This window comes from Salmo salar, chromosome ssa10, assembly GCF_905237065.1.
Source record: "Salmo salar chromosome ssa10, Ssal_v3.1, whole genome shotgun sequence".
Taxonomy (NCBI): domain Eukaryota; kingdom Metazoa; phylum Chordata; class Actinopteri; order Salmoniformes; family Salmonidae; genus Salmo; species Salmo salar.
Window position 1 is genome coordinate 22,388,978 of NC_059451.1, and position 12,598 is coordinate 22,401,575.

General features: G+C 47.6%; 1 protein-coding gene across 3 annotated transcripts in view; it reads right to left on the reverse strand.

The window, feature by feature from the left end:
- Nucleotides 1–12,598, reverse strand: part of LOC106613785 (single stranded DNA binding protein 4) — a 124,013-nt gene that overhangs the window by 3,252 nt on the left and 108,163 nt on the right. For 2 of the 3 annotated variants that reach the window (XM_045687512.1, XM_045687513.1), the window contains 12 exons: nt 5,919–6,002; nt 4,230–4,289; nt 4,084–4,150; nt 3,928–3,995; nt 3,221–3,285; nt 2,956–2,998; nt 2,800–2,835; nt 2,616–2,670; nt 1,515–1,585; nt 1,323–1,401; nt 811–839; nt 504–605 (listed from right to left, as the gene is read on the reverse strand). In XM_045687512.1, the coding sequence (XP_045543468.1) occupies nt 504–605; nt 811–839; nt 1,323–1,401; nt 1,515–1,585; nt 2,616–2,670; nt 2,800–2,835; nt 2,956–2,998; nt 3,221–3,285; nt 3,928–3,995; nt 4,084–4,150; nt 4,230–4,289; nt 5,919–6,002 (759 nt within the window). Of the gene's footprint in view, nt 150–503; nt 606–810; nt 840–1,322; nt 1,402–1,514; nt 1,586–2,615; nt 2,671–2,799; nt 2,836–2,955; nt 2,999–3,220; nt 3,286–3,927; nt 3,996–4,083; nt 4,151–4,229; nt 4,290–5,918; nt 6,003–12,598 lie in introns of all 3 variants that reach the window. The other variant, XM_014216397.2, reaches the window with a different exon arrangement.

Sequence of the window (12,598 nt, forward strand, 5' to 3'; positions counted from 1 at the left end):
ACACAGCACGCCATCCGGGGAGGGGGGGGCAATGCAAGATGCAGTGGGGTGGGAGGGTAAGGGGGAGAGATAAAAAAGAAACAAAATAAAATAGAATAAAAGATAAAATAAAAAATAAATCACACACTCATCGTCATGTTGGGTGAATACTGCAAAGAGAGAAGAAGGGAAGGGGGGAAATAGATGAGCCAATGCTATATTACACTGTTCATATGATGCCAATTCAACATGCAAGCAATAAGCAACTTCACTAAATGTAATTACGATTTAGTCAACGTAAAAATGTGTTAACAAGCAGACTGCTTTATGAGACAGCCAGGTAATTAGGAATTTTCTACGTTGACATTATAAAACAAATCTAATTTCGACAACGTGAAGTAAAGACCGAAGGGAAAGCGTTTAGGATATAGGAATAAAGTCAGCAGTGAGATGAGAATTTGTTCACTGAAGCACGCTGCCTGATGGTTGCAGGTTAGGGAAGAGAACCACTCTGGAGAACTCACACTTTCACTTTGGAATGGGTTTAAAAAGTTGCCTGCCATCTCCCCATCATCCCGCGGAGTTCCCGGGGGATTGTTCATGCCTGCCATGTTGTTGGGAGAATTCTACACAAACCGAGAAAGAAACAAATCAAGATTTACCAAGACAGGCCTTTCCACTCTCATCAGCCATTTCTAGTGACTGGATGTCATGGTTTGGGTCCAAACCAAATCATCAGTATTATAAGTGCTTTGGATAAACTTTAGCTGATGGGTGTGGGTTGAAATGAATGTAAGTCTATCTAATATGGAGTCTTTTATAGAGGCTTACCTTTGGCAACCCATCCATGTCACCAGAGCCTGAAAACAACGAGAGAGAGAGAGAGAGAGAGAGAGAGATTGACATGAGAGAAAAGCTCATCACTGTAAAGCTATAATCAACATCTCTGGCTGGGGATCACATTCAACACTTAACACAGCTAATGTGCTTTAATTAAGCTATTTGTTTCAAATACAGATGAGACTCAACTTCATTGGCTTCATCGATCATGTCTCACCTGTCTACATAATCAATGTGCCTGCGTGCTGCCCACATAATCTGCTTCCACTTCAATCAATACTACTATGAAGGGAGCATTCCCTCTACCGTCCACAAGAGGGCATTGTCACAATAGGAAAGTGCTACTTCGCACAGGACTCTGCTACCGATTTTCAACAATTTAAACTAGATGACCACGTCAATATTCTACGGTAGTTCTAAATTACTGCCTAATATTGACACGCAATTTTCAGAGAAGAATATTCTAAATGATTGATCAGCTGATCGCTGCTGTTAAAACTCACCTAGCGATCCGTTCATATGGTGTGGCTCCATGCTTCCCATTCCACCCATCGGGCCATCAGGGCCCGGCCCCATCGGGAACTGTAAAAAAGTTACAACTTACTGATCTTTGTCATTATCATATTCAATTATATAATGATCACCTCTACCGATTTGAAAACAGGAAACCCATGAAAAACAAAGAGCTCGCTTACATTAGGTCTGTTACCACCAGGGCCAATAGGATTCATCATTGTGTAGATGTTTTCACTGGAATTTGTGGAGTCTGGTGAGAAGGAAACAGTTAGTCCAGGCTACAGTAACTCTGAACACAACTACACAGTGTTGTTCTGTATTTCCTTCAGCCACATGCATGGACAGCTTTGAGATTGAACTCTACAAAACCACCAAACATGACAATGCTCCATACAGACACATGCAGGTTATAATTCATCTAGCCACATGGATTGGGAAAGCCTAATGTCTCACACTTTTCATATCTCATGTTTCCATGAACTTGGGGTTAAATCCTGATGACTACAGAGCCAGTGGGAAGTAAACAGGACCAGCACATCATACTGCTCTCCTTGTGTCTCCATCCTGAATAGAATATGAGGATAGAGGTGACCTTGAGCTGACATTGCAGTGTGGTGAGAGTAGGAGATACATGTATATAACAAATTAAGGGATAGATAAGAGAGAACGAGTGAAAGAGAGAGGGAAAAAGAGGGAGCGAGAAGGGAAGCGAGAAGGGGAGCAAGCGAGAGAGCAAGAGAAAGGGAGAAAAAGAAAGATAGTGTGGGGTTTGATGCCTGTTTGTGGCCCTGGGTGTAGGTTGTGCAGCAGGTTGTGCAGTCGTGACGGAGGGTGTGGCGGAGCGCGGGGGGGGGCCTTGGCGACTGCAGTGGAAAACTGTGTTCCAGCTCTACGTGTAAGGAGCACTGTGCACAGGTTGCCCAGGCAACGCATCACAATAGAAGTATGTATATAAATAATAAATAGTGGACACAAAAAGAAACCGCTCCAAACCCGAACAAAAACGGCACATCCACAGGATGGTAGACCAGAGCAGTTTATTCTGTCTGTGCTGTCCTCAACAGGAACATCAGACTGATCACAGTCAGATGAGCACAGCTCAATACTCTGCTAATTTACACAGGTCCAGTATAGACCACACATAAATAGCTACGGTTGTTTAACATACAATATCACTCAATATGTCAGTGTGGCTGCGCCCACAAAGTAAATGAGCACTGGGAGTTTAATTAGAGTGGGATGAGTGAGGAGGCACATGGAGACAAATAAGTAGGACGAACCTCCTGGGCTAGGCATGATGGGAGTTCCTGGTGGGCCTCCGCCCCCTGGAGGACCCTGGGATAAAGACGAGAGGAGAGAGGGATTTAGAGGAATGATATTCCCAAAACATCTGGACATATAAAGTAGCAATCAGATGTCAGCTATGGCCAACAATACTAGTCATTGTTTAGGCTTGAGACTTACCACATAGTTTCCAGGAGATGAGGAGGAATAGGCTATCTAGAGAGAGAGAACAGAAAGGGGACACAATCAGTAAACGTGTGACTTTCACAACAAAGAAATGGCTCTAAAACCAATGAGGCATTAGAGTGATTGAGAAGGGGAGTGGGCAGGACTTACTGAGTTTGCGTTGGGATTGGGCCAACCTCGACCTCCAGGACCCCTGAGACAGACAGAGGGGAGGAGAAGAGGTTGTGTGAGAGAGGCTCACTGCAGAACAAATTAGAGCTTGTATTCCCTCAAATTGTTGCTTGTCAAATATTCTTACGTCCCATCAGTGCTATTAATAGAAATTGTATTAGTAATTCAGATATTTGGACAAAATAAAACATTATGGGAAGTAGATGGAGGTGATGAAATGCCTTTGGAGAATGACTGTACTCACATGTTCATCCCTGGCATTCCTGGCCCCATCGAGTTGGGAGGAGGCCTCATTCCACCACCATAGTTCTACACAGGGAGAGGAACACACCGCGTCAACCTTTCATACCACCGAGGAGAATACATGCCAGGGATCACACTCTCATTTGTTCTGTTTGAGCCAGGTGCTGAGATTTTAATGACTCGATCCTGATTAGTAATGTATGTGTATAACGATAACAGGGGCGGACTTGTGTGTGTCTAAGTTGTGATGTGATGGCTGCACAGTGGGGGCTTGGCAGGACGGCAGCGTGGGGCAGGACACAGAGCAGCTCCACTCAGAGGTAGAGTTTTGTTCAGCAGACGATTACACTTGTCGAGCAGATGCCGCACCAGCTGCTGAATTGTTGACTGCCAAAGTCACACAGTAAGGGAGGCGGGGAGAAGGGCAGCAGGGCACAGAGGGCCACGATGCTCAAACTGACTGACTTGGTGATTGGAAACTAGACAGCGGAATTAAAAACTCAAAGAGGAGAGAGTGGTACTTGAGAGGTATTATGTCAGGCTTGCTTTGAGACCGATAGAAAAAGGTTGAGACTAAATTTATGGAATAAAGTAGAGATGAATAAAACCTTGTGTGTTCAGTGTGTTGTGCTGTAAAGGGACATGGGGTTCATGGACAGAGGGGTGGAGCAGCAGACTTTAGGGGAGAGGGATGGTGCCTGGCTGTACCTGTGGGCCCATGCCGCCCATCCCTCTAGGGGGGTTCATCCGCATCGGGCCGCCCATGTTTGGATGTCCTGGAGGAGGAACAATTGAGAGAAAGTTGTCAGCATGGGACAATTTCAGACCAAATACATTTTACAAGCACATATCCTTAAGTTATACCCTGTGGTCTAGTGGGATCCAGACTGTTTGGCAGGAGTGGTTGTGACCCTGGAACTCCCACAGATGGCTGAAGGGAGAGAGAGAGAAACATTAGCACAGAGCATTCAACTCCCTAAAAATGTACACCTCAGAGATGGATACCTTACCTGATTTGGCATGCGAAGTGAGGGACGAGGTCCACCTGGGTACCGTGGGGACATGAAAGGCTGTGGGGAGGAGGACAGATGTTAACATTAGTCCTATCCATCATGCTACTGTGTTACTTGCAGCTGTCAGCAGGGGGAGCCATTGTGCTGGAGAAAAAGCTCCAAGTTTGAAGGTGCTTTGTTGTCATTCTACACATGGCAAAGGTTGTGTCAGGGTTCTGAAGACCAGTCCTCGGATGCTGAAAACAAATAGAACATACAGAGACCGAGAGACAGATATATAGCCGAGGGTGCACATGGTTGTGGGTGACGCAGCATGTGGAATGAGGGAACAGTAGCGGATGAGGGTACAGATGGGTGGTGGATGTGGCTGGGAGGGTAGTGAATCTGTTTTTCAATATGCATCCACACACTGTACTGACCATCGTACCACAGAGAGCTACAAGAAACATTTCTACAGTGTGATGCAACCACAGAAAATAGCTCGACGTATCTAACGAAGCAAAGAAATTCAGAAAATAATTTAATCCATCAAGGGACAACAAACTTAAATATAATATAATCATCAAGAGTGCAACTAACCAGTGTGATTGACAGTAAATCATTACAAACACATTATCACGCTATCAGAAATGCGTACAGGCAGGCGAAACATGACACCATGACAACAAAGAAACAGGCTTTCAGAGCCAATTAAACGCAAGCTACTAGTTGGGCGAGGGGAAACGAGGCCAGCTGGAGGACAGCTTATATAATGACCAGGCCCTGAAGGGAAAAACTGCCGTTTCCCCTCCACCCCCTCTCTCTCCCCTTAGGTCCCTTCCTGTCTCTCTCCCCCAATCTCCATCTCTCCCCCTCTGCCTTTGTCTTAGCCAAGTTGTGGTGAGTTTGTGTACGAGCGCTCCACAGCGTCAGGCACTGCTGCAATATTAATGGGATATTGATGGGAGATGGGATAGTGAGTGCTGGGCTTAGGAAGAGGAGAGAGTCGGCCTGCTCCTCCCCTCCTCTCCTTCCTACAGCTGGGCCAACACAACTGAATTATTTATCCTATCTACAGCGTCATGGCCACTGTCTGTCTGTCTGTCTGTCCACAACTAGGTAGCAGGGCAGTTTGTATAGACATATGTTGTGGGGGGTGGGAGCCAGGTTAGGAGTGGGAGTAGGGGGAGAGGGGGTGTGGGTGAGTGAGTGAGTGAGTGAGTGAGTGAGTGAGTGAGTGAGTGAGTGAGTGAGTGAGTGAGTGAGTGAGTGAGTGAGTGAGTGAGACGAAGAGAGAGAGACAGATAAGGAGTGAGTGGGTGTAGAAGAGGAAGAGAGGGAGGAAGAGAACAGAGGCCTCAGTGTGAGTGGATAGGCAGAGGGAGATAGTGATTGAGTGAGAAAGTGGAAGAGGGACTGCCTGCCTGTGTGAGAAACACTCTTTTCACGCCACAAGTTACTTTTTCATAGCAGGTTAGGAGAAATTATGCAGCAGGTAGGGAGAATGTGGCAGGTTAGGAGAATTAGGTTAGGAAAGGGGTTAGGGTTAGCGAAAATGCTCTTCTAACCTGCTAAGAAAATCCCTTCCGGGCGCATCTGTATCGACGTGGCACGAAAAAAAAGTGTGTCCCTGCCCGTGCAGCAAAAGGCGAGAGAGAGGGGGCAGAGTGTGTGTGAGAGACCAGGGTATGTGTGAGTGTGTCTTACCTGGCCGTGAGGTCCCATCATGGGGTTGTTGGGGTTGTGTGGGGGTGGCTGTGCGTGGGGTGACGGCTGGGAGCCGGGAGGTCCCTTTAAGAGAGAAGAGGGAGGGAGGTGAGTGATACAGTGATGCTTGGAGGACCATGGACTGAAACTGGCTGTAGCTGCTCCGTCTACCACACAATAACAGCAGCACAGGACAGAAGCAGCAGTACAATACACCACTATGGCTAACTGTTCATAACGTCTGTACCGTAGATCCCTACCACAACACATATGAATGTATGGATCTCCAATATAGTTATTTAAATGCATCATACATCTTTGTGTTGAATAATATGTCCAATGAAATATAATTAACACAATGAATCTCTTAAACTTAATTTCTAACCAACAGAACATCTCTCTGTGTAAAAAAAAGATGACAAAAGAGCTGATCATATACAGGAACTATGTAAACATATGAGATATGGAACAACCGATAACTAACCTCAGATAATCCGCTAAGCAACCACCTTCAAACCAGGAACTGTTCCAACTTTAACAAGCCATATGTAAAGCCAGAGTCATACAGTGTACAGAGAGGAGACCACACACGTTCACAGCCGCGTGTTATCAACCAGTCTGTGAACCTCCATGAGACCTGAAGCACTCAGGTAACCATGCAACACTCTCTCTCTCACACACACACACACACACACACACACACACACACACACACACACACACACACACACACACACACACACACACACACACACACACACACACACACACACACACACACACACACACACACACACACACACACACACACACACACACTACCCTTGAAGCCTTCAGGTAATGTTGCAGACTGGTAATCCTGCCCTTTCAAATCAGCAATACCAGACACACACCTGGATGAGTACCAAGCCCTTCCACACACACACATACGTCCCCATTTCACCTGAACGTCTTTCCACGGCAGCAGAGAGACACTGATCGTTTGCAGTTCTTTGCACCTGGCCAGGAGACAATTCTACTATTCAACGTCATCTCACTAGGAAGATCCAACCTGTCTGATGAAACCTCATTCTCGGTAAATCAAACAAGCTCTCTTCAGTTCCAACAGACCGAGCAGCAGCAGCTGCACAGATACCAGCAGCATCTTCTCATTCTCACCCACCATGAGAAGCTCTGGCACCGGGGAGACGGTGGTGAGCTGACAGAGGAGAGCAGTGAAAACCCGTGGGCACTGCTCGAGCAGAATAAACAAAGGGATAAAAACCTCGACTCTAATGCATTCAACTATTATTTTATAAAAGATTCATTACAGATGCAGTACAGAAATGCTTCAGCCCGAGAAGTCAAGCAGCAAGTCAAACCTGGGTGGTTGAGAGGTGTACAGGGTAAATGGGGTAGGCAGTCAGCCATTGTCCTCCTCAGCCACCTCACGTACAGGCTTCTCCATGTGAGAGCCATGTTGATAAAGGCACATAGCTGTGGATCTATGAGGAGCTCTTGAGATGAAGTGTTTGCAGCGTGGTGTATTGAATCCACATTAATTGTTGCCCAACAGAGTGTTTCACATGAAGTCTTCACAAGTATGTGTTTTGTATATAAAACCCACTTACCATAGTGGCCTTGTGCTTTCATTCCCAATTCTTACCAATATTGACTGGAGACAAATATTCCATTTTTAAATGGTAACAAATGTGGCTGCATCTATAGAGTGGTAGCTCTGACATACTGGAAGTGTTCTAGAAATGACTGAGGTGGGTCCTGAGCAGCGTGTTGGGTTGTGGTTAACACCAGCTGCGCTAGCTGGCCTCAGCAGGTTAGCATGGAGGGCTAGCGCTGCAGTGGAAGCGCCGTCCTTCCGTCAGACCCCAGAGTTATTATTGTTGGGGAGTCTGTCGTAGCAGTGTGTCTAACAAGCCACCCCCAGAGCCAGGCAACACTAGCCCAGCTGCTGTAACCTGCAGGCCCCTGCTCCTCCTCTCTCTATCTGGCCCTCTATAATACCTTATAATGGAGCTCCACTCGCTACTCTGGCCTCCCTCAGTCTCCATGCTATTAGGACTGAATGGGGAAGCATATGGCATTCATGAGGTTTGCGGTCCCTTCGATGTGTGCCTGCAGAGAGAAAAAGATACTAGGCCAATCCACGTCTGAAAAACAACGAGGCCGGACTGTGTGTGGGTGTCTGTGCGAGTGTCTGTGTTTGTAAGAGCGTATGTGTGAGAGAGAGAGGGGGAGGGGGGGGGGGGGGGGGTAAATGAAGCAATTAATACAATCATTTTCAACCCAGCTAAGGAGATAACAGCTTGGCAGCGTACCACAAAACCATCAACAAAACCCCCCCGACGTACTCCCAGACTCCCCCTCCTCAGATCTGCATTAGGAAGAACACAACACCTCTGCTGCTGCTATCCCTGAAGGGGTAGTAACACTGAACACAGAACGGATGGCTATACTGAGCCAGTCATGTGTATGTATGTACCGTATATACAGTACCACCCACCACCACAAGAGGGCAGTGTGGAACTACTGAGAGAGGTAGGCAGAGCACAAAGCCAAACTGAAACACAACAAACAAAGCCTGGATGAACAACAGCACAATGCACACTCATTGTCATTCCTTTCTTACATTCCAGCGGGCAGAGGCAGCAGCTCTACAGGCTCATGGCATGGCAACATGTCAGCTCGGTGGGGAGAGACTGGAGAACAGTGCGCTGACAGCCGTTTAGCATGTTTCTGTGAGTCACTGCCGTGTATCTATGACTCCTGCCTCAGCGGTCAGGAATGTCAGTCGATATGCTACTTCCAGACCAGGCTACAGACAGACAGTTGATAGAGTGAACAACAGAGTGGTTGGTAGTGGAGAGAGAGAGAAAGGGTTGGCCCAGGAATGCCAACATTCCTTCTCCAGTGGTCCCATTCACTCATCACTTCTTCTTCTACTAAGCATTTTCAAACTTTTACCTCTTGGATCCAGTCTAACCTACCATAGAGACCAAGCCATCTCCAAGCACAATGGGTAGTCCAACTCAGAGTTCAGCACCTGATTCTCAACAAGAGAGTAGCTACTATCCCTAAGCTCGACAAGTCTACCTATCGGTACCTCGACTCAGACACAGTCTTGATTTAGAGTTTACACCCGGGCTACAGACCTACAATACGTTCAATTGTGATCCAACTTCAATGACAGTAACGACTATGGAGAGATATTCCTGTAACAGTACATATAGATTACAAACCATCCCTGCTCCATTTATCACCACCGTTTACTCCTTCAGTGTTTGTAATACCAATGGATTGACATTGTTTTCTTCCATCCCCACTGGGCCAACATGCTGTTTGTGCGTGCCGGCAGTTTCTCCTTGTCCTCTCCTAGTGTGAGTTGGGCCTGCCCTTCCCAGAGGGGCTGCTGCAGTGGAGTTTTGGCGTGAGGATTATTAAGCGGGCTGACCCCTGCTATACCAGGGAGAATCGCAGATCTGGGCCAGACGCCAACATGCAAGCTTTGTGGTCCTCCTTCCACACTTCTCTCTCTCTCCTCTCCTGCAGGAGCCTGATCTGAGTCCTGGCCTGCAAGGTACAGATTAGGGGAGTCTTGAAGCTGCGGGGGCCCCCCCTCTACCCCCAGCCCAGTCTTCGCTCTCTGGGCTGCTGCTACCACGGCAGTGCTGGGGTCACCTATGTTAATTACCCCTCTCCTCTGCATCTGGGACGGATGCTAGAAAACACACTGCCTGCTACTACTGTACACACACACACACACACACACACACACACACACACACACACACACACACACACACACACACACACACACACACACACACACACACACACACACACACACACACACACACACACACACACACACACACTGCCTGCTACTACTGTACACACACATACACACTGCCTGCTACTACTGTACACACACACACTGCCTGCTACTACTGTACACACACACACACACACACACACACACACAGCCTGCTACTACTGTACACACACACACACACTGCCTGCTACTACTGTACACACACACACACACACTGCCTGCTACTACTGTACACACACACACACACTGCCTGCTACTACTGTACACACACACACACACTGCCTGCTACTACTGTACACACACACACACACACACACAGCCTGCTACTACTGTACACACACACACACACACACACACTAGCCTGCTACTACTGTACACACACACACACACACACTGCCTGCTACTACTGTACACACACACACACACTGCCTGCTACTACTGTCACACACACACACACACACACACACTGCCTGCTACTACTGTACACACTGCCTGCTACTACTGTACACACACACACTGCCTGCTACTACTGTACACACACACACACTGCCTGCTACTACTGTACACACACAGACTGCCTGCTACTACTGTACACACACACACACACACACACACACACACACACACACACAGCCTTCTACTACTGTACACACACACACACTGCCTGCTACTACTGTACACACACATACACACTGCTATGCACAATCATACTGTATGCAGTACTGTACACACACATACACACTGCCATGCACAATCATACTGTACACAGTACTGTACACACACATACACTGCTATGCACAATCATACTGTACACCCTAGCAAGCACCTTCTGAAACGCTCTGATTTATGCACTACTTTTGAATACTTTTTCATGTACTTCCTTCCCTAACAGAAAGAGACAGTCAGACATGAGAGGAGAGAGAAGAGAGAAAGAGAGAAAGAGAGAAAGAGAGAAAGAGAGAAAGAGAGAGAGAGAGCGAGAGAGAGAGAGAGAGAGAGAGAGAGAGAGAGAGAGAGAAGCAGGATGTGGAAGATTGAGGAATGTTGAAATAAATAGAGGAAGGTGGCTGAATCCTGCAAAAAGGAGAGGTTAGCAGAAGAAAGAGGGGGCAGAGACAGGAGTTTGTGTGTGAGAGAGAAAGCGAGAGAAAGCGAGAGAGAGCGAGAGTGAGAAAGCAAAAGAGAGAGATAGCAGGCACATGAAGGAGGGAGGAGAGGAGGAAGGTCATTAGTAGACAGAAGACAGTGCTTGTCCATAACAGTGAAGTGTTTATCATTTTTCACTGGGAGCTTTCAGAGCACACCACAACTCCTCTACAGAGGTCTAAGCTTGGATAATAAGTATAGTAGTACAAACAGAAGTAACACATGATTAGCAAGATCTTACTGTAAATAGGCAACAACAACAGACTACATGACTGGGAGGGGCAGTCTGTCAGAGAGCTCTCCCTCTGTGAGTGTCTCTACAGTACACCAGTGTAAAACGATGCCAAGGGAATAACTGGTGTCATCTTTGCTCCATACTATACTACTACACACTGATCCACAGCATTGTTCCGGCCTCAGTGTCCACTTGCTGGGGGAATTTGATAGCACACATATGAAGCTCTGGAGGGAGCAGAGTGTGTGTGTTGCAGGCTCTCGTTTCACACTCCTTCCCTTCTCTCTCTTTTGCCTGACTGGCCGCTGAGCAGGGAGGGAATTGCTGCAGTGGAGAACACTGGAGCAAGACTTCCTCTCCCTCCCTCCCCATATCCGTCTCTCTCTCTCCATCTCAGCCTCCTCTCTCCCTGTCTGTCTGTCTCTCCCTCCCTGTCTCCCTCTCTGCCCCCCCTCTCCCTGTCCCCCCCCTCCAATGCACGCAGCAGACTATTTATGGAAAGCAATGTCACTCACGCAACACCATCAGATAGCAGCTCCCTGCTCTGATCACTCCACATACATCATTAACATTGCCTACGACCCCAGCACGCACACACTGTTCTCTCTCTCTCTCCCCCTCTCTCTTTCCCTCTCCCTATAAAACCCCCACACCGAGACAACGTGGAAACCATATTTGCTTCATGACATTTACAAGTGTTATTTTCAGGATATTTTTTAGCTATGGTGTGTGTGTGTGTGTTCGCGTGCGTACGCGCAGTCAGATAGGGTTTGTGCCCCCATCATCAGGTGATCTCCCTAGCCTCCCAGACAGTCATCAGAGAGCAGTGATGACAGGAGGAATTAGAGGAGCAACACAACCCAGAGAAACATCTCCCTCCCATCCCAAACTCCCTGGCCACACAGACTGATGGAGGGAGTGGACACAAGGACATATGGGAAAGAACGAGAAAGACGGAGTGAGACAGAGAGAGCGCGAGACAGAGAGAGCGCGAGACAGAGAGAGCGCGAGACAGAGAGAGCGCGAGACAGAGAGAGCGCGAGACAGAGAAAGCGCGAGACAGAGAGAGCGCGAGACAGAGAGAGCGAGCGAGCGAGCGCGAGCGATAGAGAGCGAAGCAGCAGACAGAAGCGAGCGAACAGAGGCGTGCCAGCACACGAGATGCGGACAGCACGACGCGCAGCCGGCGACACGCCGACCGACAGCACGCACGCGACAGACAGCACACAGACACGAGACAGAACGACAGCAGACGAACAGACAGACAGACGAGACACACGACATGATCAAGCATGTATCGTCGCAGAAATAAATATCCCAAGCATATATCGCAACAGCCACGGATAAGAATCGTCGAAAATCGTGACACACATAATATCTCACATCGGCACGATACATCACATTTTATTCGTGTTACATGCATCACATCGCTATATATTATTATTATTCGTTCATCGCTATTATTCGCAT